At 42.4% G+C, this 27,343-nt stretch overlaps 1 protein-coding gene across 12 annotated transcripts in view; it reads right to left on the bottom strand.

Moving 5' to 3' along the window:
• The window catches only part of LOC306777494 (cytoskeleton-associated protein 5-like), a 79,562-nt gene that overhangs the window by 40,425 nt on the left and 11,794 nt on the right, over positions 1-27,343 (bottom strand). For 6 of the 12 annotated variants that reach the window (XR_013771994.1, XM_079268635.1, XM_079268640.1 and 3 more), the window contains exons 2-17: positions 22,286-22,666; positions 18,679-18,886; positions 17,269-17,385; positions 16,635-16,736; positions 15,589-15,744; positions 15,409-15,509; positions 12,693-12,950; positions 12,489-12,604; positions 10,939-11,065; positions 10,446-10,536; positions 7,906-8,000; positions 7,386-7,454; positions 7,229-7,285; positions 2,819-2,914; positions 2,330-2,523; positions 865-1,071 (exon numbers count right to left, since the gene is read on the bottom strand). Coding sequence is in view for 10 of the 12 variants with exons in the window: in XM_079268635.1 (XP_079124761.1) it covers positions 865-1,071; positions 2,330-2,523; positions 2,819-2,914; positions 7,229-7,285; positions 7,386-7,454; positions 7,906-8,000; positions 10,446-10,536; positions 10,939-11,065; positions 12,489-12,604; positions 12,693-12,950; positions 15,409-15,509; positions 15,589-15,744; positions 16,635-16,736; positions 17,269-17,385; positions 18,679-18,886; positions 22,286-22,549 (2,258 nt within the window). In the remaining 2 variants the exon portion in view is untranslated. Of the gene's footprint in view, positions 1-864; positions 1,072-2,329; positions 2,524-2,818; positions 2,915-4,664; positions 6,830-7,228; positions 7,286-7,385; positions 7,455-7,905; positions 8,001-10,445; positions 10,537-10,938; positions 11,066-12,488; positions 12,605-12,692; positions 12,951-15,408; positions 15,510-15,588; positions 15,745-16,634; positions 16,737-16,807; positions 16,824-17,268; positions 17,386-18,678; positions 18,887-22,285; positions 22,667-24,627; positions 24,756-27,343 lie in introns of those variants that run through there. The other 6 variants (XM_079268638.1, XR_013771995.1, XM_079268642.1 and 3 more) reach the window with 6 other exon arrangements.

Raw genomic sequence — 27,343 nt, 5'->3', positions numbered from 1 at the left:
TCGGAACCCGTTGGTGATGGTGGATTCTTTCACACTGCTCCACGCTGTTAGGATCCACTGGCAGACTTGAGAAAAAACTGCTCTTCTCATGCAGCGTGTCTACGTTGCTCATAGCTCTGAATAGCATTTACGGCTAACTGGCTTGGCCAGTTGCTGCTAGCACAACAGCTATTCAGAGCTATGAGCAACAACAGTTATTGCCTCATTGCTTTTCGTTTGGTAGCCGTGAGAGACCTTAGTCTGTAATGCAAGTATGTCTGCATGAAAAGATGTACAAAGATATATTATATATTCGCTAATGCTAATCGCGGTTAGCATTTCCCCATTGGCCGTAATGTTAAAATTAGCTTAGAAGCTAGCGAGTCGGACATGTACTGTTAAAAGCATCTTGCCGTTCAACCTTTTTTGTCAACAGTCCTAGTGAGAGGTAGGTCAAAGGTACTTCATCCATATTGTAGCGACCCTGTCAGTAACAGCTGGTAGCAGAGGGGTTGCTGGTAGCAACTGTTCTGTGTCGGGAGCTCATAAATGTTGTGTTAGACCGGAACCGGAAGTTGCGGTTGTTGTTGTGGCGGAGAAAAGCTACGGAAAAATCCGTATATAAAGCGCACCGGACTATAAGCCGACTCCTCAAAGCGTGGGGTAAAAAGTAGCGGCTTATAGTCCGAAAAGTACGGTAGGTAGGGAGGTGCATGTCCATTTATGCATGGACGTAATGTAAGTAATAACATCGGGGATGGTCGTTTTTATCTGCATTACGTTGCACGAATAACATAACAGAGTGAGAATAAAGTACCATGGTGGCTTTATAGATGAGAGACTGCTCGTAGGACTGTTAAATAAAGAGACGTGTTCAACACTGACCTGAGAGCCTTCCGGAGCGTCTCGATGGAGGCCACCACTACCTTGGGGTTCTTGTTGTCCAGGCCTTTGAGCAGCTCGTCCTGAACCACCTTTGCCTTCTCTAGCTCCATGTACATCAGACAGATGTATGTGCCGAGCTCCTTAGCGCGGCCCTTTGGCTGGTTGAACACTTTGGTCACCACGCCCAACACCACCTCCCCCGACGACCTGAAACAGAGCACATTGATAAAATCAGCATCAGAACACACCGGACAAACTCTTACCAACAGGTTGCCTCACATCATACATATACAGTCAGGGTCCGAAGTATTTGGACTGAGACACAATTTCTCTAATTTTGCCTCTTCACACAACTCTAATGGATTTGAAACTAATCAGTCAATATGTGTTTGAAGTGAAGACTTTCAGCTTTAATTCAATGGATAAAACTAAAATATCACAATAACCGTTTAGGAATTACAGCCACTTCTACACAGTCCATGTTCAGAGGCTCAAAGGTTATTGGACAAACTAACATAATTGTGAATAGAATCATTATTTGTAATGAACAGCGCATTTCTACCATTTACCTCACAGTCGCCACACCAAAAGTTAAAGTAGTTAAAGCCATGAGAACTTCCCAGAGGTGTAAATTCCTGTCTGTTACAAACTGCAGTGTTTTGGTGCCTTTAAAAAAAGAATCTGTTAATTGGTGGTGCAATGGATCATAACACTCACAGTTGGGATTAAAGATGGAATCAGAACAAAAGAAAAAGGAGCGAAATTTAACTTTTAGAGATCCCCGATAGTGTTTTATTTCGTGGCCGATACTAATTGCCGATCGTTGATGATCCATGTTGTTGATCGATGACAGCAGCTGGGTTACAAGGAACCACACTATTTTAATCACTCTGAAATCTGTAAACTAAACAATTATTCTAAAAAGGCTATCCTTTTACTTTACCTAATGTTTTTTCACACAAGATTGTGTTTTCATTGACGAAAACAGATCTCGTCATTTGTAGTTTAATGATGTATTCTAATCTACTTAGAGCTAGTGGAAACAGCTCATAATTCATCTCTAATATCTATTCATGTTGTGAAAACATCCTGAACACATAATGTAAGTGAACAGAACCTTCGCTCTCCTCCGGTCAGTTTAAACACAGATTAGTCGTTTACATTGTAACATCATGAGAGTTCAGCGACTAGAGAAGAATAAATGCAGATGTCCTGATCGCATATTTTACTGAATATTGGCAGATAATGACTCAGTAAAACTGTATTTCACACTGCGGTGATTAACGCTAAACTGTGATTAATCGGCGGTTCACGTGAGTGCTGAACCGCGTGGGGTGACCCATACTGATCAACAGTGGTCCGTTACACCACTACTTTTAATGCATCTGTACTGTATTTGATTGTCTCTCCAGTCCCTTAAACAACGCAGACCCCAGATGAGATTCCTTTGGCAAACATCACTTACTTGCCAGCTACATGGGCATTCTCAATGAAGGCCAAGGCAGCCTCCAGGCCTTTAAGCTGAGCCACAGCAATCGAGTCAGTAACAAACTTCCCTATCAGTCCCAGGTACTTCCCCCACTCCGGACTCTTCTCATCAGTTATCTTCTGGAACAACTTTAGAGCTTCTTCGTAACCACTCAGACGAGCTTTCCACACCTGAAGAAGAGCAAGACAGAGAGAAGGTGAAGGCCGGAAAGAGAAAGGGGTATACACAACAGCCATACACAACAGCCAGGAGTTTAAGGCAAACCCAGATGTGCATGAACAGATTCCTCTGTCTTAAAAAGCAGAAAGAGAAGCATGGCTCGTATTCATCACTGACGGGGAAAGTATATGGGTGAGATATGAAAAACATCTTGTGTCATTATTTGACGATATTCATCTATAAAATGAGTGAATGAGATTGAAGTTAACTGCATTGAGGACAAATATTAGTCAGTGAATCATTCACCTTGTGTTCACATTTCTGATCAGTGGGAAGCTCCATCCACTCGCTATCGTCCCCCATGACGGCCGCTCTGGGGTGGGCTTCCCCAAAGGTACTCAACTGGAAAACAGAATTATTGAAATAAAATTACATTTGTTGTACTTAATCTGTGTACTTAAAATGTGAGCGAATGATCGATTCGATTCACAGTTTTTCTATGAATAGCTGCAAAGTTGGTGTTGCCAACTTGAATTATGACAATAACTGCAGGCTAGCAGCTCTGCCATAAAACAATATGTACATTTTTCCCAGTTACAGGGATACTTAAGCAATCAATGATTGGTGTCGGTCTAGGCGTAGCGCGAGGCCAAGGTCAATCTCAAGTCTTAAAGCAATAGTTTGATATTTTGGGAAATGCTGATACCCGTTTCGTATATTTGACGCTTAATTTTAGTCTTGACGTCACCATCGGAGACTCCAGGAAGTACACATAACCCGCTGTATAACCCCAACTGTTTTTTCTTTTAAAAAGAGTTAAGCTAGCCGTTTCCTTATGGATGTATAAAGAGAGTTGGATACAGCGTTTGAGGCGGGGCCCCGATCATTCCATCCAGTGGTGAGAAAGTTCAACTGATGGTCAAATTATTTTTATTTTTTTTAAGTCACCCGGATTTTCAGCATCCATTGGGCAAGCTCACTAGCTTTTCCTTTAACTCCGCCTCCCAAAGACTATTTATGCGTTAGTCAGCCGGCAACCTCCGGTTCTGCCGAGTAAAACTTGCATTCTCTCCACTGACCAGCAGGGGACGACTCCTCTGGTTGCAAAAAGAAGTCTGATTGTATAGAAGTCTATGAGAAAATGACTACTTCTCACTTGATTTATTACCTCAGTAAACATGAGTTTATGGTCTCAATCTCTAGTTTCAAGTCTTCTTCAATACAGCATGATGTTCATTTAGTACATTATAGTCCATTTAGAGTCAAACAGACCATAAAGCAGGGGATGCTTTAGGGCGGGCTTCCTGCGATTGACCTACCAGAGAGCTGTATTACGGCGTCTCTACGTCACTCCACATTCCAAATATGATCACTTCCGTTCATCGGTTGCAAAAAAACCACAACATGGCGACGGCCGTATTCCAAAATGGCGACGGCGAAATTGCCGAACTCGAGGCTTCACAACTGTAGTCCTCAAACCAACGGGTGACGTCACCATTACTACGTCTACTTGTTATATATAGACTATGGTGTTGGTATTGGGAAGTAGATTTACCTTAAAACAATTATGGGCTGATTTACAGACATCTTTTCCTCAATGTAAGTCAATGGCATCACCCGACGGACCCAAAAGTTGTAATTTCATGGTTTGGCGACTACGGAAATTAGCTTGAAAGCCCGGCCTTCTTCCAGGGGTTTCTAGGTTTCCCCATGATTCAAGTCTTTGTGCTAAACTGAGCTAAGCTAAGCACTTGCTGGCCATAGCTTTTAACGAACTCAACAAGAAAGCAAACAAATGTATTTCCCAAAATATTGAACTGTTCCTTTAAGATGCAAGTCTCAAGTCAACATATAAGATAAATATCAGGTTATCAGCATCAGAAGGTCTCATGTCACTAGATTCAAACAAGTGTAAACTGATCCTCTGCAAAGATCAAGCCAGTTGGACTTGAATTGAAATCATGTGACTTGAATCCACACGCTACCATCATTATTGTCGTGTTGGCATCAAGCTGTTCATCACCATTTAACCTCTTTTAGCTACATAAGACTTAAAGTTAGCTATAATCACATGCAGAAGTACATAAAATGGCAATGTGCAAATACAGCCAGTCCACTGAAGCGTTCTCATTCCTGCAAACACGGTAGCTGCTTTTCCCTCATGAAGGCAAACAGAACCAAACATTTACCCTTTCAGCCTACAAGGCCAGGGAACTAGAGCCTGAAGAGGCAGATTGTTTGTCTTTTTCTTTTTTTTAAAACTTTTTAAAAACTTTTCAAAACTGAAAGTTACATGATAGAAAAAAGAAAACTTGAAAATCACACCGCTAGTTTAACATCTGTTAACTTTACTGAACTTCCATTTTAAAAAACAACAACAAAGAACTCTGTGTTAGATTAGTCTCGGCAACATCCCCATGCATCTTACCAGTGTGGCATTGGGCCTGTGATCTGTCTCATACAGGACGGCCAATTTCTGAGCTTTAGCATCTATGGCGGTTGACACCTTTCCGACTGTACGCTAACATTTACGCCGGCGAAACACAGGAGCAGAGGGTCGGAAGGGAGGGGGAAAAAAGAAGGAATTGGAAACCACAGACAGAAGTTAGAAAGAAGATGGATGAAAATGCAGAACAAGCCCGAATGTATACTGAGGCATCGACTAGTACCTCCTTAATGTAACTAGCAGCTCCAGTCGGACAACTCTCGGAGCGAACAATTGACTTTTGAGTGATTCTTCTAGGGTTCTCAAGAGCGCAGCTCCCATTGCACTATATGAACACCAGAATGAAGATCAGTTTACATGTGTCGTATGAAAACAGAATGCCAAGAATGTTTAGGAACCCGTGTTCTTCCTGTACCCCTATAAATATACTGTTTTTGATCTAACTCCATCCTTTCCTAAGGCTGTAAATCAGAAATATGTGAAAACAAGAAAGACACAGATACAAAACAGACTGTTCTCGTACATGTTTCTACAGCCTGTTCCTACTAAAAGTGATGCACTTTTAATTCATATACAACCCACGTAATCGATTTCTTTGTAATACATGTAATCGTGAGACTGGACAGGTGATGTCGTACAAAAAGCAACAAAGTCCACATCGGGAGGGGGTCACGGTGGATGGGTGGGTCTAAGAACACTAGACTTTCACCCGGGACAAGTTTGCTGTGTAAAACCAGAAGTCAATATTTTCTTATTTGACACCGAACTTCCGTACCCAAGTAACGCCACTTCTGTAAAACGATGAGGTCTTTTTTACGTGACAGTTTTACTTAAGCACCGCCACTTTTGTATTTATTTCAGCCCAACTGTTAAATTGTGCCATATTTAAATAAAGCTACTTACATTGTTATTCTAACCCAAACATTGACTTCTTTGTCACGCATCTTTTGCACTTAAATATTGCCACTACAGTGAAAATGTTGCGTTATTTGTTACGTTAGCTTAAGCTAGACAAATTTTGGAGTTATTTCAACCCAAAAGTTGACTTATATGTTACGTACACAAGTAACCCCTTCCGTAAAAATTTTGTTATTTGACACGTAACTTCTGTACCTAAGTAACGCCACTTTTTTTTAAACGTTGGCTTATTTGCTACGCGACCTCCTTACTTAAGCATTCTCACTTTCGTAGTTATTTTAACCTAAACCTTGACTTGTTATGTAACTTCCGTATGCAAGTAAATCCACATGCTTTGCTATTTCAACCTAAAATGTTGACTTATTTGTGAAGTAACTTCCATTCTTCAGTAACGCCACTTGTAGGAAACTGAGAGTAGGACTCTTTTCCAGGAGATCTGCAAGTTATCAATACTGGACCATATGAATAATGAAACTTTTACCTTCATCGGATCGTTTTCGGCTAATTTCTCAAATGTTTCCCGATGCGGTTTTGTGGACCTTGTCCTGCTCCCTTTCCAGAATATTCCAAGAACTCTCAGGAATCCTCTCGTAGCTTTCCTTGTGCGGTACAATAAGTGCATGGGGAGATGACCTGCTGTGTTCATTTTCACAGTGAGTATCAGAGACGGGAGGGGAGATCTCCTGACTCTCGTCAACGCAAGTGGACGAAAGGGCAGCGGATATTTTGTTGTTACATGTGGAGGAATCAACAACAGAGTCGGTGTAAGACGAGGAGTCTTTCTGTATCTTTTCCTTGTGTCCAGCAGTGTACAGGGGGACAGAGGAGAAACCGGCCTGGGCAGTGGGGTCAGGGATAGGGTGCACTACGGGATGGACGATGGAGCTCTTAGATACAGAGGCAGGAAGAGGAGTTGGGGAGAAGGAAAGAGGTGAAGCGGTAGAGAGTTCCACCTACAGAAGAAGAGTCAAACAGTATTTGAGAATGAGTAGAACAGAAGGATGACACTAAAGAGGAAATAACTCGATCACATCAAATAAAATGCTGAAGTGAATTTCACACAGACAAGTCAGTGACATTGGAATCAGTTTGTTTTTGTTTCAAAAGAGTTTCAGTGATCTCACGTATTTCTGTGCACCACTCAAGATTAAACCATACAGTCCTGATGAAGCAGATCCATTTGTTCATAAAGTACTTGAGTGTTAAACTCTGTAATTAAAGCCCAACGATGCTTCCTCTCCCAACATTTAACTGTTGCTTGTTCAGTAATGAACAGTTACTGTAACATGTTTTCAGGAGTTTTAATACGCCACCAACATTTACAACAGCAGCTGAGTTGTCATGGAGCGCACCTTGTTCTCCCGCAGCATCCCGTCCTCGCCAGCGGGGGGCGCACTGTGACAAGACAACTGGTGGATCACAGAGAGAGAAGAGTGTGATCAATTGGAGCCACGTGCTGAGTGTGACTTGTAAACGACCGGGACACGTTGTACGTCCTGTTGAACCCACCTCTGTGAGGTAGTTGTTGCCCTTTCGCCGCCTCTTGTTGACAGAATCGTCTTCCGGCTTGTTCTCGTCCTGTGACAGCAGACATCACAGTAAAAGCTCAGAGACGATGAATCGTGTGACTTTCCATCTGGATCACTCTGAAACTGCGACCGACTATCTATCTATCTATCTATCTATCTATCTATCTAGATAGATAGATAGATAGATAGATAGATAGATAGATAGATAGATAGTCGCAGTTTCAGAGTGATATATATATATATATATTCACGTGAGCAGACATCAAGCATCCCTCTAATCAGCATTCCTGATAAGATAACAAGTTTATTACAAACCATGCCTTGATTTCTATGTTAGCTTTAGCTTATCTAATCAACATTTCAATGACTGTGGACAGTGTACTGGTGACGACTGGAAAAACAGCCCCGAGGAGGGTGGGAAGAGATCAACTCCTTAAAGCTGAACGGAAGTGTCAACTAAACGAGACAGAGAAAAAGAAAATGTGATGGTATGTCTTCACCCTGGGTGTCCTCTTCTTGTGCTGAGCCAGGTTCAGCAGTTTGTGGCTGGTCTTAGCTGGATGTCCTTTGCTGTTCTCATCTGGTTCTCTCGAACCTGGAATGCAAACAAGGATCCATTTGAAATTAAAAGGTTTCCCTGCGGTGCTGTGATGCGTAGCTCTGCTCCTGGCAGGAGGAGTCGTCGCTGCAAGTAAAGGCTGCAGCGGAGGAGGAGTTTCTGATAATCATGCATGATTTAGTTTGATTTTGCGCAGAATCCGAACCCGTGGCACCGATAACAAGCATTAAGAATAACTATATACAAATCCATCTTCGAGCTGATGGTCTCGTATGCTTTTGGAGGTCATATAGAGACATCAGTATTACATATGGTTTCATAACCATATCAAAGTTTCTCATAGTAACCGGTTTCTGTGGAAAACAAAAAAAAACTATCCACCCTTAAAATCTAGGGCACTGACAAGATTGCGATTGCTGATAGCCAATGATGCCAGCTGAGTTGAAAGGGATCCTTTTTGGGATATCTAACATTTGTACACACACACACACACTTTTTTATTTCGATGTGGCAACTTCCAGTGGTGTTATCAACCATTTTCATCTGGACTGCCTCATTTTCAAAGAAGAAAAAAAGCTTTCAGAGTTACACAATTAGTACAATAGGAGGGGGAAGGGACCTCAAATATCAAATCATCATTATAAATATAAACAACTTACATTACCAAAGGCCATTGTTGCACGAAGGCACACAGTGACGACGTCACCTGACCGAAAACAACCAAACCATGTCTGCAAGTAAAAATTCCCACGAAATGGACTGTGAAGCTGGTTCCCTGTGTGTTGTTGCGTGGTGATGGCAGTGTGGGCGACACAGACTTTTAACATGGAAGCGCAAGAAGTTGGAAACGTGGCCTCAGCTGGTGAGACCAGCTGAGGCCCTCCGGAGTCACGGCGAGCAACTGGATATGGTTTCCGTGGACAAAACACGCATACCGGTCATGGAACGACCTGACCACGGTTGTGTAACGTGCAACTCTAGCTCGCGCAGTGGATGAAGTAGTTGCAGACAGTTATTTCAAATGCGACTGGGTCTATACTTCAACAGAATATACTGCGCACAGACTCTATTTTAATGCACTATTTTGCCTTTTCTGTTCGGGTAGAAAGAAATGGAGATCCTGTTTTGACAGGATGAGTTATTAGTAGTCTAGCTTTTTTGAAATACAAAAATCACATATCCATAATCACCAAGGATGAACCAGTAGGTTCTGGACGATATGGCCAAAATCAAGATATGTTTTTTTTTTATATTGATGTTGGAATCTGACGACGCCTCCTGGCTGGCTAAGACCCTCGCATGTGTTTTCAAACAAAGGAGCATCCATGTTTCCTTCCCGTCAACAAAGGCCTGATCTGGGGTCTGATAGAACCTCCAAGATGGATGACCACACCCCCCCAGCTCCAGCCAAAACTTGATCCTGAACAATGACTCGTTCCCCTCGGGGAGAAACCTCCAGCAAGTCAGCACATGTCTGTGAGAGGCATCGCGTTTGACCCTCATGTGGATGTAATGCTATCCAGCCGTATCGTGTCTGCGATGAGGCGTGTCAGCCTGTGACTAAGACTGGGAAGGCCTTCGCCATGATGTCAACCTTCTTTGTTGGTTCAAATAGCACAGCCTTTGTTAAAGCTACAATCCCATCTGAGTGGTTACGTCTAAAGATACTCGATGCATCTATAGTCCGTTATTATAGCAGCGTGAACACACATCACACTGTGGTCACTTAATACATGCTCAACACTTAAAAATCCCAGTGAAACGGAAGGTGGAGCGTCTTTAAGCTTCTGCACCGCGACGTTTTTCACTGGACCACAAAACAGTAGGAGAGCTTAGACTGTAGTGCAAACACCTCCTTTGTTGCTAAAAGCGGCAGATTGAGTGATGTACGGATGTCATGATGTCACTGGTTGGTCGGTACCAGCTTATAAGCACACGTCATATTTTGTTTTACAGGAAGAAAAGAACGATTGACATAAAAATACCAAGAAATTATATATATATAAATATATATATATATTATATTGTTAAACAGGTACACCAAGTGACCAGAGATGTGATCTAAAAGGGTTAAAAAGGCCTAAAAAAAAGCATTCCGATTCTTGATTCGGACACATTTTATCATCCTAAAATGTAGATCTGCGCTGTAAAAACACAATTTATCAAAGAAGCGAATGCATACAGGATGAAAAGAAAATCTAACTTAACTGCAAGGTTTCACACACTGGCCTTTAACTGCATTTTGGTGAGAATCCAGTTGCAGTCGGCATGTAAAACTAGTCTCTGACCAACTGCCTGATGGCTCATTTTTTAAATATTATAGAGACTCAGGACAGCAGATGAGATGGAGAATGGCATCACTGCTTCTTGTTCCCCATGTCAGCACATCACATCTTCCTTTCCTCATCTGTCATTATTTTCAAATATCTCAATATTTTTCATGCACAGTAGAATGCGTCTGTCGGACTGATTCCCCCTCACCTCTTCTGGACAAGTTGACTGATCTCGGTGTGGGTCCTCCTCTCTCCAGCTGACATGAGTCCTGCTGGCCATCAATAAACAGGTGACGCACCTGAAGGAAGTAGAGAAGCATGGGAGAAGATATGAAAGGAAACATTCAATTCAGACTTGATCGTTTAACACAATCAAAGGGACACTTAAGTCATGGCAAAAGCAAATAGTAGGATTTGGAGTAGACACGGAGCCCCTTCAAGGAGAACTGAAGTTGGACAAATAAGAGCTCTATACTTGATCAACAATAGCTAGAGTAATATTCACTGTGTGTGGCTGTTGGTTGGCTGAGCTCATAAAGCAATATAGTTATTGCTAACAACTCTCACTCTTCCTTAAGACATGTAACATTCCAGGTTTCAGTGATAATGACTGTTCTTAAATCACTCAAATAAGACTGAATCATTACAATCCAATATCACTGTCGCTGAGCACTAAAATGTCTCAAAGTGCTGGGACTGACCTGGTGTGGGCGAACACAGCTAGAGTTGAGGTTGGGGTAGCGGGTGGCGGGGTCAATGGCGTACCGTTCAAAGTTTTTACTGATGTTCTCTGTGGTGGTCTGAGGCAGCAGCCTGTAGATACTCTCCCTGAGGAAACAACAGGGCAGATATGACCACATGAGAACCGCACCGAAGACATCAAACACTGAGGGGAGCCGGAAGCAAAAACATTGCTTTCAAAACTACGAATGAAGACCATTATGGTAAAATCGACATCACTTGTGCTTTGCCACCAGACATATCCAGACTGGTATTTTTGACCACTGCTACTTTGCTTTGTTTCAGCAAGTGATAACAAGGCTGTTTATTCATAGTCATGTGACACTTCAAAGGTGGTATGGTTCATTAGAAGCAAGATCAGAAACAGAACACTGACCTGTAAATAAAGTAAAATGTAACTACAAAGCAAGGAATCTCTGTCTGTATCAATGTTAATAAACTTGGAATAAGCGATAGAGCTCTGTGCAGCAGCAGGGGCGGCGCTTCAGGGCTGTGCGGGCCAATACAAAGCATCCACTGGAAAACATGATTGTGCAAAGTTAAAGTTATACCAATCTGCCCACTAAATCATGAGATATTTCATTTTAGCAGTTTAACTTCTGGGGAGCATGAATGTGGCCAGTTAATGATGAGCCAATTTGTTTTTCACATTTCCATAGTTCTTCATTACATGTGCAAGGTTTAGACTGAATATGGAGCAGGAGGAAAGGTCATAGGGTCGTTATAAACATTTGCATTCATCCTCTAAGGAGCATGACCTCCGACAAGAAATTTCACATCAAGCATCATTGTATTCAGGGACGGAACAGTGGAAAGACTAACTGTAATTACCGTTTCTGGTAGCTTATAGGGGTGAGAATCGCCAGAGATCTCACGACACGATAGTATCGCGATACTGCGATATTATCACGATACTGCGATATTCTGAGTATTGTGATAACATATATTGCGATTTATTACTTTTTTCAACTTCAAATTATGTCCCCAAAGGAAAACTGTGTCAACAACATGTTTTATCTGAGTTCTTTCTCTGATGTCTCCATCTTTGTTTCGACCAACTTCCTACCAATCACGCACGCTGACCCGGCACCTCTGCTGACCGCACCAGAAAACACCTCAGCACCATCTGGTGGACTGAAAAAGCAATTGATTTTATTTATTTATTTATTTTTTCATTTTTTATTTTTTAAATAATTTATAAAATAAAAGATCGATACTTGGCGTCCGTGTATCGATATAATATCGCCACGCAAAATATCGCGATACTATGCTGTATCGATTTTTCCCCCCCACCCCTAGTAGGATATCAATTGTGTACGTTAATAAGTTATCATAATTGTCCAAATCCCTGTTGATTTTATTAATTTATAAATAGGCCTACAAATCCCCATTTTCGACAAGAGATTTGGCTATCGGCAATTGGCTGAAAAAGCTTAATGTCCAGCCCTGGTATCTAATTTATTGTGCACAAAGTCGACAATTAGAGGGCATGGAACATGAACCCACGCACCTCTCAGCCAGTATCTCCAGAGGGCTCCCGCCCTGTGCCCAGCCCCTCACCATCCAAGCACTGTCGAAGGCTGCCAGAAAGCCTCGAGCACAACCTGTACCCATGGGCCAGAACGGCTGTAAACAGAGAACATGGTGTCAGCGTGAACACACAAGCTAATTCTCAGTCAGGGTGCAGGTCAAAGAAGCAACACAGCGCTCGTACCCCAAGCAGACTATCTCCCACCAGCGTGACCAGCAGCTGGTGTCCGTGTTTCTCCCTGATCAGGGCGGCGTTCTCCGAGGCGTATCTGCTGGTGAAGTCGAACATGGCGACGTCCGGCTGCCCGTAGTGGTTGATGGCGTAGTCCAGGGACGGCAGCTGGTAGTTGGTGCCGAAGTCGGCAGCCTCGCGGGCGTACGAGAGCAAGGCTTCCTGGTTGATGTTGTCGACGCTCAGCAGACGCTCAGTTTCTACATAGTCCTGTATTGAGACGCGGGGGGGGGGGTAAGTGACATAAACTCCATGACTGCTTTCTAGCATCCCTTAGCTCATTTTGGGGGGTATTCTAGCAGCCCTTACACACCGCTCTTATCAACCTTGCTTTCAGCAGCAGCAGGCTCTTTCCAGTCAAAAGGCAGACAGAGCAAAGTCACCAGCTAGCTTGTGAATGCAAAGAAGTATTTAGCTAAAGATAAAACAGAGAAGGAACTTATATTGTTGTACTGTCACCCCCCATGAACGATGCCATCCGCCTTTGAGTCACTCAGGAAATAACTATGTCATGTTGTTTTGACTCGCTACCAAAGCCAGATGCATCAACAAGGAAAACCTCCTGAGAACCAGCATGGTGTGGTGAACTGAGAAAAGTGTGTGTGTGGATGGGGGTGGGGAATGAATTGTTTCGCTGCAAGAGGAACAGCCGTGAAAAAACAGAGTTGGTCGGTTTTTTGAATCAGTGAGCTATTATCGGTGATGATGAGGCCTCTGAGGCTTTGGCTACGTGCTGACGCAGTGAGATGTCACTGCACTAATGGGCGATGCAAGATGAGATAGAGACCACTGAGGCCACAGCGAGGCAGAGCTTCAACACCCGTGTGTGTCTATGTGTGTGTGTTTTCTGATGATTGTCCTGGCAAGCTCTGGAGGGGACAACAGACAGCACTCTGATGCCATAATAATATCCTCATTTAATCTGTCTCCAGAGGACAGCAACCCTCGCTAGCTCTTAATGTCTTTGTGTGTGTGTGTGTGCGCGTGCGTGCGTGCGTATCGTGCGTGCGTGCGTGCGTGTGTGCAGGACATAGAATAAGCTGCAGCTAATTAGAGCATTATGTCATTATCATGCCCTATGGAGGCCCATCACTCACTGCCAAAGCGAGCTGTGTGTGTTTCTGGCCTACAAGTGCGCTTCAGGGAGTTTTGGCTGCGAATTGAGGCGTTACTTACGTCAACACAAACTCCAAGAAAGAAAATATTTCATAAGTATTCAAATTTCGGTCAGTCACCAATATCTCTTAGTAATAAGCTGTGCTGCGATTGTGGAGTTTGGGAGAGGAACAGCCCGGCCAGTCGACCAATCAGTAGGTATGTGGCAATCTCTGCGTTCGCCGGCGGGCATTTTCGCCGACGCTCTCTGCAGGCCGGGTCACTACGTGCACAAAGGCTCTCTGCAGAAATGCAGTGTTTTCATTGGTTCGCATGGTGTATTTCACCGGAAATCCCTGCTATTACGTAGAGGGAATGCCCACATTCAGTCTCGTTTTCGATTTTTTTCGGATGTGTAAAGTTCTCGCTTCGGACGGGAAAGTTGAACGTTTTGCTCAGAATAAAACCCCACATAGACCCTGATCGAGCAATCAGAGAACAATGGGATGTAAGTGGAGATGTTTAACCATATCTTATCTGTAAACTGACGAAGTTTCATCAAGATCTGATGATCAGATGCTTGTTAATAAGCTCCGGTTGAGTCATTGTGTATGTAGGCCATCGCACTGAAATCCATCATGGCCGCTTGGAATCGGCTCCACATAATGCCTGATTAAACCATTCCCCATGCTTTTAAAAGTTGAAAGAGCACCTCCTGGCTCTTCCAAAAGCATCCTAAGATACAATTTAATTGCATTGTGTGGAGGGATCTGCTATGACGTTTCCGACGATTACAGATAATTCTTTGTCAAGATTAGTCATTTGCGATCACACTTTTCTTAAGAAACTAATGGAAAACAATAGAGAGGAAAATACGTTTTGTTTTAAAGTAAAATTGCTCTAATTTCTTTATTTTCCAATGGATTTTAACAATCTTAGTCTCATTTTGTTTTGTTTTTTCAAGCTTAATCCAGTCAGGTAGATTTTAAAGGTTTTTGAGTAGTTTGAATCTTTTTGTCACATACCTACAATCAGCAGCCAGACAGACGTAAATGTGTGGGCCTAAGATCAATCACTAAACCCCATAGTTATGTATGCAAATTTGTATGCGACAGATTTGGGGCTAAATAAATCAATAAAATAAGTAAATAAAAAATAAATCTGGAGATGTGGAGTGACTTCTGTAGCTCGCTCCTCATCTCTGCAGCAGGCTAGAGGCTACATTAGCATGCTACTAGCATAACACAACTGGATCTCCTAACCAACTGTTGACACTCAAGTTGCATTATGGGTAATGTAGGCCCCATGTTTTGACAAGGAAGATTCTTTTTTTTGTCCATTGTGAGTCCGACGGCGTTAATGTCAATGGAGCGCAATGCTAAAACACCTGTATCCACGCTAACTGTACACAACAAAGATGTTGGCTGTAAACTCAGAAGGCTAAGAAGACATAAGAATTGAAAATGCTGAAATTTGACAAAAATTTGAAGTAAACTTTAATATTTTGTCTGAGACTAAATTAAAATCGGGTTTCAAAATGAGTTCTGCTGTATTTACATATGTGTAAACTCACATTTATGATGGCTCCTTTGTCCAGCAGACTGTGCTTCTTTGCCGTCATAACAAAGTAGTGGGTGTTGTCTTTGTAGTAAACAATGTTCTCCAAGTCAATTCCTGAAAACACAAGCAGATTTACTTTACTTTACAGAGAAAATGAGGCTTTGTAGTCAGGGTTGCTGGTGGTCTAATTTACCCGTCTCCTCTTTGAGTTTCAGAAAGAACATCTGGTGGAAGATGAAAGCCATGCCACTGATCTCCTCCACTTTGGCCTCCGCTGTGGTGTTCCTGTTGACGAAGTTAGCTGTGATGGCGATGGCCAACTTCCCTCGGAACTCTTTGTGCCCAAAACCTGCAGAGACGGGAAGGAAAAAAACAACAGATTTTTTTGCAATATAAATATAAGAGTCAGACATCAAGAAAAATATTCAAAGAGTTGCTGAGCCTCCTAGCTGCAGTAGGTATATCTACATTAAGGAGTTTCCAGCAGTCATGGAGACACAAATGCTTAGAGTCGAGAAAGTTACTTGATGTGTCAGCAACGCGTGAACCACACACACACACACACACACTTCACACAGATGAGCACAAAGCAAACATAGCATGAACTACTCCGACAGAAATCGAAGAAAGCTCTCAAACAGCAGATACACACTCACACTGACCCCATACAAAGCAATAGCTTCCAGTTAAAACTATGTCAACAGGAAATGCTTAACCCACACCTTACCTCTTTTTCCCAGCAAAATCAAAAACAAATCGTGTGTCTGGAACAAATCGTTTTCTTGGGACTCATTTTGAACCACATCAACCAATGATAGTTTACCCCACACAACCTCGTCTCCGACATCGTTATGTTCTCGTACACGTGCACTCTCGATGACGTTTCGAGGGAAATTATTTTTTCTCAAATTGAAACAAAACACAAACGCGCTACAAAACAACATGGTTAGGTTTAGTACAAAACATCATGGTTTGGCCTAAAGTGGCACAGAACAGAAAACTGCAACAAAAGTGCTTGTTTTCACACTGGGACACTAACAGCGGTCACCTGGGTGACAGTCATGCGTCTTTGGACCCATACACCACCCCAGCCTCCTTTGATATGCATTTGTGATACGTCAAAAGCAAACATTATCCATTACAAAATCTGTCACAATGGGAATGAAAGTTTTAGGAGACCAGGCTGCCAAATAGCAGCACCCCTTGCTTGTGAGTTCTGGTTTTCCTCTTTATCCTCACCGTCCAGTGTGTTTTTGCGTCCTTCCGCTCCAATCACCACGTCTAAATCAAAGTTGGAGACGGGATGGCCGGGGGGCCGGACTTCTGCTCGCCACCCAGGACCTGAGGAACAAACCAATGTGATAATTGTTACACCATGATATAAATGTAATTTAAAGAGAGTCGGTGAATACCTAAAGTGACGATGCTGGAAGGCAGTAACAATACATGCGGGGGACTAGTGTTTCTTGTGTTGTTTTCTTCTGACCAAATGTGGTTTATGTGTTTATTATCCAACTAGCACACAGCAGCTACAGTATGTTGCTCAGTTCTCCTTACTAGACGAAAGGATGCGATTGTGTTTCGTAGTGTGTTTAAGTGTCAAGACTCCCCCACACGCTATATTTACGACACGCAGGCGAACTCAAAGTCAAACTAAAATGTAACCATCAGCAGACTATCAATAGACTTGCGTTGCAGTTTGCTATCAATGCTCCCACTGCATACGCCTCCTCTGTGGGAAACTGTCTGATCACTTTAACATGTGTATTATGTGAACGGGTGCGATTACCGTATATAGCTGAGATATGCCTGTGTGTCAGTGCCACTCATGACCCTTTAACATACAGAGAACACAGCACGCACGCACACTTACTGTCATCAGTCTGGTCTGCCGGTGGCTCCGCCAGTTTGACAAACTCCACGTTGACGTAAAATTCCACTCCCAGAATCAGACACACTTTCAGCAGCATCAGCTGGAGGTGGCGGATACCTGAAGTGCACACACACAAATATAGACATGCGGATGTTGTATAATCCGAAAAGCACACGAAGCAAATGAGCGTTTTAAACCAGGGCTGACTCATAGCATTGATTTATTTATGGCGGTGAGTTGTTAGCACTGCATCTGCCAGTGCTACTTATGAACTGCACCATATGCCACTGGACGCTGTTATCCACCTACTGTAATCTCATCACACAGCTATAAATAGAGCAGGTTGCAGGTTCAAATACAGGAAATGGTTAGCTTAATGACACCATTGATAGGAGTGGAAGAATATATACAGTATATCACAATATATAATATTGATATAATGTTTTGGTACTATATTGGTTCTCCATTTCTTTTTACTATACAGTCTGTACAAACAATATATATATACATTTTTTTTTCATTTAGTTAATTTGCTTACCTAAATTATTTTATTTGTTGACTGATGTTGGGAAATGTGAATTCCTTTTTTTCCCCTGAGATTCTATGCATATAGTAGTGCCTTCATCATATGATGAGTTTTCCCAAATTAAATCAATACATTGAATTGTAACCCCTGTATCATGATACGCATCGCCAGATTCTTGTCAATACACAGCCTTGACGATTCAAATAGAAATTTCTGATACAATAAACATTGTGTATAGGCCCAAACCAGATAATAAAACTTTGAAGTTGGTGTTGCTCAAAACTATTTCACTGAGTTTATAGAGTTCAAATATGCTGTAGCCCAGTGGCTGGTAATTACAGATGCTTTCTCAGCAGCAGTTACTGGAGGGAGACATGGCTGCACTTATAGATAAGAATAAGTTAGGGCCATGAGACGTACCCTCAGAAGAGATAGTCTGAGAGGAGATATTAATACTCCACACTGTTACTAAGGCTAGAGGAAGAAATGCCAATTGAAGGGACATGCCCATTCAAATCAACGTAGTCAGAGCGACGGCCATTTTTATGTTTTACCATTGTAGCAGGCTAACTTCCGTTTAAACTAGTTACAGCAAGTCGCGAACTCACTGAGGTGAAGTTTTGCTCGTTTTTTTAAGTAACGACTAAAACAAACCGTGAAGGTGTAACGTTACGGTGTAGAGAGCCAGAGTAAACAAGTAAACGCTATTTGACATTGCTAAAGAACAATTTATATTCCTTCGCAGAGGACCATAAGAAAAAAAGAAAGCGGTTTCAAAATGTATCGTTCGTCAACTTCCCCGCTCTGTCGTCATGATAAACGCATTGATAAACAGGACCAAAGCGAGAGGAGTTGAGAAACAGCCGACACAGATTTACACTCACTGATGTGGTCGATGGTGCCGGCGCAGAACTTGCCGTAGAACTTCTTGGCTCCGAGGCCCCGGAGGTCGTGGATGGTGAAGGGCCAGAGGTGGAGCACGTTGTTCCTGGAGAAGGTGTCCCTCTTCTCGATCACCACCACCTTGCAGCCCAACAGAGCCAGCTCGATGGCCGTCCGCAGGCCGCACGGGCCGGCGCCGATGATCAGGCACTGAATGAAGAGTGTGTTTGTGTTACAGAGTGTTTACTCTTTCCTTTTGGGGGCCAATTGCACGTCCCCATAACATAAGTCGTTACATTTTAATGTGAAGACATGGTTTAAGGCTCGAGTGAGGTTAGGTTTAGCTTAAGGACTAGGATTAGGCTGGTGGCGGTTATGATTAGGGACAGGGTAATAAAATGACAAAATCACGGGCGGTGCGTGGTGTGCTTGGTCGTGCGCCTCTGAATTTGGCGTGCACGCGATCACATGACCGTCACAAATAGCTCACATCTCTAGGGATTATACAAAGAAGGCCAATTCGTTTTTAGATGCTTTAGAAACAGGAGGTCTTAAATATCTTCTTTTTGAGTAAATATTTTGCAGTCAAATCAAAATGCTTACCGGACATTTAACCTTCGTGTCTTTATAATGACTAATACCTGAATTTGTTTCTTTACAGGGCTTGTACGAAGGCAAGAAAGTAATCCATGAATAGGAGATATGAGCTTACAGATAATTGCAATCCCTCCTCAGCATTGTGGAGGTCGGTTTATGGCTTATTGCCGGGCTAGACTCGTCTTTTTGATTCTTGACAGTTCATTTTGTTTGTTTGTTACGGAGAACAATGCAATTTACAGCGCACAGATTATAAACACCTCCGTGCATGCTCGGAGCTCTGCTGTCTGCGGAGGCTCACGTTACGGCGCCAAGCGAGAGTATAAACAAAAACTCCAGGAGATGAATACAATCAATGTAATATGCTCTAAAGAGATGGACACACTTTTCTTAGTTTCCTTGCATTGGTAGGAAGTTGCTAATATGATCAAAATTAAGGAGCAACCAAATGTCAATATGCTTAGATGCATTTCCTTCTGAAATCATTATTTTTTTATTCTGCACTAATCCATATTTTTATATCAACGATGGATCAAATGATGTGCAATGTGAAAGGCGCTCGCTCTTGTGAAGAAACCACAGAGAATCATCACCCCACTCTGTGTGGGTGAATAAATATTGGACTTTCATTGGTCAGAAACATGATTGCAGATAAATCCCAATGGTGCTTCATCACCCCTGAATGTGTAAGTGAGTAACTGTTTGCTGTCAACTTCATAAAAGTAATAGGTCAATGGTGTATTTTCAGGCCGTTCCGCTGCCAGAATTGTTGCTTAGGTTGGACCACACGACTAAAGAGGTATAAGTTTGCATAGCAACACATTACGGAAGACGAGTGTGTATATGTTATAGCATTATAATGTGCTGTGGAACATGGTGACAGTTGACAGTAGGTTTACTGACAAAATGAGAAGAGAAAAAGCAGCAGACGGCGTCATCGTGTGGAAACGGGAAGAAAAAGCTTCATCTGGAAAAGTCTCAAAGGGCCTCTGTGATTACAGTCAATGTCTCATCTTCCAGTTCAGCATGCCCATTTACAGCTTTGAGGAGAATTAACTGGTAAAACAGTTAGCACAGCCATCTGGGAGAGGTTAGCTTTAATGACTTTTGGAAGTATGGTTCGTGGCGTCTTTCATGGAACGGAACAAAATACAGTTACAATTCAGAGTCCCAGAAAACAGAAGGCCCACCCAGCTACAAGGTCTACAGTCTTCCTCCAAATAGCAGTTTCTCCCGCAGAAATGTCTGGGATAATAATTGAGCTGTTATTTTTGGCCCGCCCATCGGCCCAACCCGTCTCCGTTGATCTCCCCTCTGCGGATCTCTCTGGCCTCGTTCTCTCTCAGATATGAAGTCCTTCAACACCAGGCTAAACGCGCTGCTTAGAATACTTAAGCACACGTGGTCGGACAATAAGATAAATCAGCACATCACGTAAAATAACAAATATGAGCTATCTTGCACATGTAATACAAACGTAATCCTGTCTCCAGGCCGACTACAATCTGACTAATGTTCAGGTGACCACGTTCATAAAGCGTCCTCTATAAACAGAGAATATTACCTGATTCAAATGACTTTACTCAAGTTACAAAATCCAGTTAAATCAGCCTCTCGACGTAAAGATGAGTTTGGTCCAATTCATTATTTACATTTAACTTTAAGAACATCTTTCGGCGCAGGCTGAAAACCCACCTCTTCAAGAAGGCCTACCGTTAGCCTTCCGCTTAGCACTTCCTTAGCATCTATTGTATTCATACTAGCTTATTGCACTTATCGTTTTCATATTAGTTTATGGCACTTACTGCATTCGTTTGTTTCTGCACTGTACGTTGGCGCTGGTTGATGCTCTTAGATGCTTGTTTGAGGAAAGGACATGCACTCATGACTTCTGGTGACGAGTTCTCTCGAAAACCGATGTTGAATACACTTATTGTAAGTCGCTTTGGATAAAAACGTCTGCTAAATGACTGTAATGTAATGTAAATGTAACATACTTGTTTTAACATACTCTGTCTTTTTTTCATATCATATTTTCCATATGCACAATGTTTATTGTCATGCACCAATCACCAAGCCAAATTCCTTGTGTGTGTAAGATACTTGGCAGTAATCCGTTTCTGAATTACAGAAATAATCAACTTATATAATCTATTTTCCACACAGGTAAAGGTTCTAATTGGCATTTGAACAAATTTTTTTAAGTATTTTGGTTTTTTTAAGTTGAACTTTTTTTATGTTTAAGAAGCTTTTTGTACTGATCAGTTCCTTTCTAATTGTTATCCAACACACTAAATAATGCAACACAGACTGTTTGACCTGTCTTGGTGCTTGCAGGCCGTTTTCCCACGAGAACGGGTCAATTTAACTAACATTATCAACAGAACGTGAAGAGGTTACAGTTTTGACTCTACGTCAAAGACTTGATATCTACTGAAATGAGCAAGCTAACCAGCCAGCCCACGGCCCGTCCTGTCCTGTCATACCACGAGTATCTCGAGAGGCGACAGTGAGTCACCGTAGTCCACTCTGTCCAACATGAGAGGACAAAGAAGTAGAGCTCGTATTTTGTCTTTCAAACTATCAAAGCGTACAGCGACACAGTTAGCGCGCAGATGGCTACCGTAAACTACAGGCCGACATAACACGTGTAGATAAGATAGCATTTTGAGTTTCAGGAGTTAGGGTAGATTTTGCCTGTTGTTGCCATACTGTTAGTTAGTAGTTAGCTTTTACTTTATTTATTTTTTTATAACAAACTGGTGGGAGGCTTTTATTTTGAAGCAGCTAAAGAAAACAGTGTTTATCACAGAACTAGCAGAACACCTAAAACATTGCCGTGCCGTCCTGTATAAAAAACATTCATCCAAGCTATCGCAGCTTAAATATTTGGGATTGCTCATGGCTCAGACAGGTGTGAATACCCTCCCATTACCTTAGACACGCTATACTGGACCAAACTGGTTCCCCATGTCTACTAGTAGCCTCAAACTCCACTGCAGGTCCTCTTACCCTGGTGCCCGGGCAGGCTTTATTCTGGTTGTAAACCTTGTGCTCGGCCCTTTTGTCCAGTTTGGTCCACAGGGCGTTGACCTTCCAGGTGCTGATCGCCGCTTTCAGCGAGCTGTAGAAGTTGGCGTAGTCCAGAGGGTCCAGCTCCAGCTGCATGCAGAGGATGCTGAAGGCCTGCAGAGAGCCTTTGCAAGTGGACGCCTTGACAAAGTTCTCAAAGAGAACACCAGCCTGCGCCATACGTTCATCTTCAGTCTCACCCATCTGCTCCGATGCTAAAAAAAGTGCCCAATCTCTCTCTCACTTCTTCCTCTCCTGCTTACTCCTTCCACGCTGTCAGTGCTGGACACCTATCGCGCTGTGTGTGCAGTCATGCTCGGCCTGAAACAAACAATAACAAAAAAAAGATTTGTAGACAGAGAAAAATAACACACACACACACACACACACACACACACACACACACACACACACACAATGATGTACATTATCCTCTGCAAAACATGAGGACAAACACTATGTGGTGGAAAACTTTGAAATCATATAAAAGGAGAGAGGTCACGTTCCAAATGGAAGGAATGTCTGTAGCTTGCGCTGAAAATAAATGTTCAAGTGTTGCCTCATGTAGCCAGAGCGTCGTGTCCGGCACTGCTTTGACCACACATATCCAAACAGAACTATAATTCCAGCCAACAACAACAACATTATCATTTTTTCTCTCTTTACAACAGATATTTCCCCCCCCTCCAGCTCCACTGAATGCCTGATAGGATTATGACAGTGAGTGCGCTCAGAGGGGGGGGGCTCAGCTGGGCAGTCATGGGAGAAGCTCAAACGCGGCGCTGTGGAGAATTTCAGTATTAAACGCATTGTAAGTAGGATTAAATAACCCCCCTAGTGATGAGTAGAAGTGTCACAATAATAATATGTTAGTCACAATATGTTTACAATATTCTTACTTGTAGAAGATATTATGTGTTACAGTATATTAACTAATTGAATGTATTAAACCATAAAAGTATAGTCACTAAAGGTATTAAAACACTGTAAGGATAGTTTGAGGGGCAGACAGGGAAACTGGTGAGACATGCAGCAAATGGAGGATGTGGTCAGTGGGGAGGACAGCTGACCAGAGGTGGAGCTAAGAAATGATGTTTTGCGAGGAGAGAAGATGTTTCGCTAAAGGATCGATAATGGGAGGGGACAGAAGTCAAATGGAGCCAATCACGAATCGCCACGGAGGGTCATTCAGATGTTTTATGGCTGTTTCGGATATTTCCAACTGTCGGGGCATATAAGAGACTGTTCTGGAGCGAATTCCTCAGACCACATCCGCTCTCGTTTTTCAGGACCTGAATTCAGACCTGTGAGTGAGATGCGTGCGTGTGGTCTCTGTTCTCGAGAACATTACTATTGATAGTTAATTCAGCTTGTAAGTGAACTTTGTGTAGTACATTAAATATTGTTTAATTTTGAAACCGGATCCAGTTCCGTTTTTCTGACGCGCGTTCGCAGTAGGAAGCTTGAAGCCGAAATCTCCCTGCAGCCCGCTGAAGCCTCGCATCCTTCTGTTTTAAACCCTAACAGCGCCTACAGACAAAACAGTCACACGGTCGCATCACACAGTAGCAACGGCTTGGTGGAGGCACAAGATGCAGAAGAAAACAGCCTGGAACATTCATCAGTTTGTGCACAGCGGACTTTGTCTCTCTGCTGTACAAACTGTCCCAGGCTCACAGGGAGTTCATCTCGCTGTCAGGGGAGCATCACGTTTTTCAGGCTCATATTTGTATTTAGGGTCTCTTTAAGCCATCCTCTTGGAAAAGCCAAGTGTGCTCTGATTGGCTTGAGAGAAAAATACGGTGCACACCTCTGCAAAGGTAGTTCTCAAGCTGTATTCTAATGAGCCTGCATGTGACATAGAAAGGGTTGAATCACACGTTTTCGGATCCAGGCAGCCCACAACAAAAACTGACCGGGTTGTCTGATTTCATAGCCAGCTTTTATAGGGACTCCAGATACCCACATGTATGTGGACAAGCACTGTAAAGTGAGTTTTTCATGATATCTCCACTTCCCCTCAGGGCCTAAACTTAAAACTAAAAATCTGAGTACTTTCAGCAAATGGGCCACACTTAGACCAATAGCGTCCACTGTGGCTCCTTCACTTTGAGACAGCCTCAAACCCCTTGAAATATAGAGATTTCATCTTCTATAAATGCTTGACCTGAAACTGTAGCTGCATACGACAGTTCACATTCAAACAATTAACATCTTAAGACAATTGTCAGTTTAAGTGAGCACGAAAAGCCTTTTTTTGCGGTCTGCATAAAATGCTTTACCTGATACTAACCAACGGATTCCTTCTATGTCCCAAACTCTACACAACAACAGACCCTCAAGTCATTTGAAGCTGATGCCAGGCGTTTTCTTGGATAACATCTCTGTCAACCTTAAGTTTCAGATCCCGATCGCTGGAAGCCTCGCTGCATTATTCCCCCTATTACAGCCACGGAATCTGCTAACCCTGGAGGAGCTGGGAGAAAGATACCGTTTCCCCCACACACACAGATTAAGGGTCTGCACGTACACCAATTTACACACACACACATGCCTATCCAACAGGCCTGAAACAAGATCCCATGAAAACTTGCAGATGCACTCTGTATGCAGGCAAGTGTGCGTCATGGCAAGGGACAGTGCATGCTACATAAGGGCTGTCCGTTTAGTTTGTGCTACATAACTATCCCACCGCACACACACACACACACACACACACACACACACCAAGAACTACACTTCCCCTTTAAGTCTTTGAGTGGCCCAGAGGGGGTCTCGCATATCTGCTACCTAACAGTTTGGCAGCACACAGTAGCCTCTCGATTACAATTACCCCCTCCAGACCGGCACATAAACTCCCTCCCACACACACTTGTAACCCTTTGATCTTCCATGCCATTTCATGCTGTGTCCAGTTAAAAAAAGTTTCCAAAGCTGATCATGTCTGCTTCGGTGAGAATATCAGTGTATCAATATGTTAGAAGTGGAGTAGAACCATTGACTGACGACTACCTACAGCAAAATGGCCCTCCAATTTCTGTCTAAATTGTTGTTTTTTATCTTACCTATAATATCCCTGAAGAGCAGGGAACTGTGGGAAAGAAATGAAGGAATGGAAACAAGGAGGTTCGAGGAATTTGTTTGGAAATAACATCCTGATATCAGCTCAGGGACTGACTGGCCTACGCTGAGGACCGCAACTCAAAATCTGAAGGCCGTCCGTCATTTTGCCAAAATAGCGTGAATTACGAAAGTGTATTGGATTAGAAACACAAACTCCACCTTTAAATACACCTTAAGCCCATGTCTTATTATAAATAAAACATTTAAATGACTATGGATAATAGATCATGACGGAATCTTTACAACACTGTCAAAACGACGGACAACGAGAAAGTCTAACGCAACCACTGCTTGAGTAGTAGTGTAACTTACTTACCTTGAATGCTCACTCGTCAACATTTTAACTGCTTTCCAGGCTTATACATGCACTAATATTACTCATCAGCAAGACTAAATCTTTCTGTTCCGATCTGCTTTCCAGTTCATGTTTTTAACAGTTGTATTGTTATATAGTTTATAATGGTGACAAAAATTCCCATTTAAAACTGTTTAAAATGATTTTGTTTGGTAGTTGTTAACTCTGTCAGTCAGAGCTTCCATGACTGGAATCACCCAGTAATTGATTACACAATCCCATCTTCCGACTTACAGCTTCCTAGTTGTGACTCCGCAGGACCTTAGGGCCTACTATACATGTCTTCCTATTAACGCCGACCACTCACATACTGGATATCTATTTCCAAACGCTGAATGGATGACGTGTTGATCAAGTCAGCTATTTCAGTAACTTCAAGTGGCTATAATAGAGGTGTGACCTGCAACACAAGAACCTTTCAGAAGTTCCAGGACACAATGAAAGCAGGCGAGTATGGGTTGGGTTAGTAGTATGAAACTGGATATGTATATTTTAAAATCGGACCACAGAGTCACACAGTCTTGGCAAGGAGACGTGGCCATGCCGGCTATCTCCGGCAGCACTGATTTCTTCTGAAAACAGGAAGTGTGAACGGCTGGAATGTCAAGGAGCTGAAGTGACCTAAAAACTAAATCACAGATCTGGACAAAAGGACCATGAAGTCCTGAATCAACTACAATGACAATAGTTTTCACAACAATGGATGTGTATGTCGTTTGGATCAACATCACCAAATTTTGTTTGATTTAACCTGAACTGTCTGAGAGTCCATCTGTTTCTATAATGGCTCCTCTCATCTTTACTTTTTGGAAAGCTCTAAACGTGCCAATACGGTACTGTTATACCGTAAATACCAAAACACTGCATGTGTGGATGTATGGTCCTACAGTACTGGGTTTGCTTTCAGCAGTCAGAGCTTTGTTAAACAACTGATAGATTTATGTCAATCTACCTTGGTCTATGTAATGACTTTGCAATATTTCTTTTTCTGCGATATATATACATAGCTGTTTTCACCAGATGACAAAATGTCATGATATATGATAAAACGAAGAGGCTTTTTTTTTTTTTTACATTAAAAAATGTGGCGTTGTAAAAAATGAAATTGGAAACACACTGGTTGTACAGATGTGAATGGTGATGACATGGCAAAATAGACTACATTATGAAACTCATTGGTAACAATGGGACACAATTGAGTTAATTTGCCAGTGACTATTTCACATGTGCACATCGTGATGTTTTATTATAGGGATTCACTAAACACGGACATATTGGTAACTGACCCACAAATAATGGAAAGCTGACGTTAAATACAGAATTAATTCAAATCTTCCACAGCTGCCATTTCAACTGCTTTCATATTTTGCTCTGCAAATGACACTTCAACTTTATTCAGCTACTTCAACTTCCTTCAGTATTTGTATTTTGAGAGTCACTTTAGCTACAGCTTCAACCATTTCAGTATTTCAACTATTTCAAATGTTAAACATTCAGTCTTCAAATAAAACCTTCAAAAT

Source organism: Melanostigma gelatinosum (assembly GCF_949748355.1).
Source record: "Melanostigma gelatinosum genome assembly, chromosome: 1".
In the NCBI taxonomy this organism is placed as follows: Eukaryota; Metazoa; Chordata; class Actinopteri; order Perciformes; family Zoarcidae; genus Melanostigma; species Melanostigma gelatinosum.
Note: the sequence above shows the minus strand (reverse complement) of the source record. Positions and strands in the feature narration are given on the sequence as shown.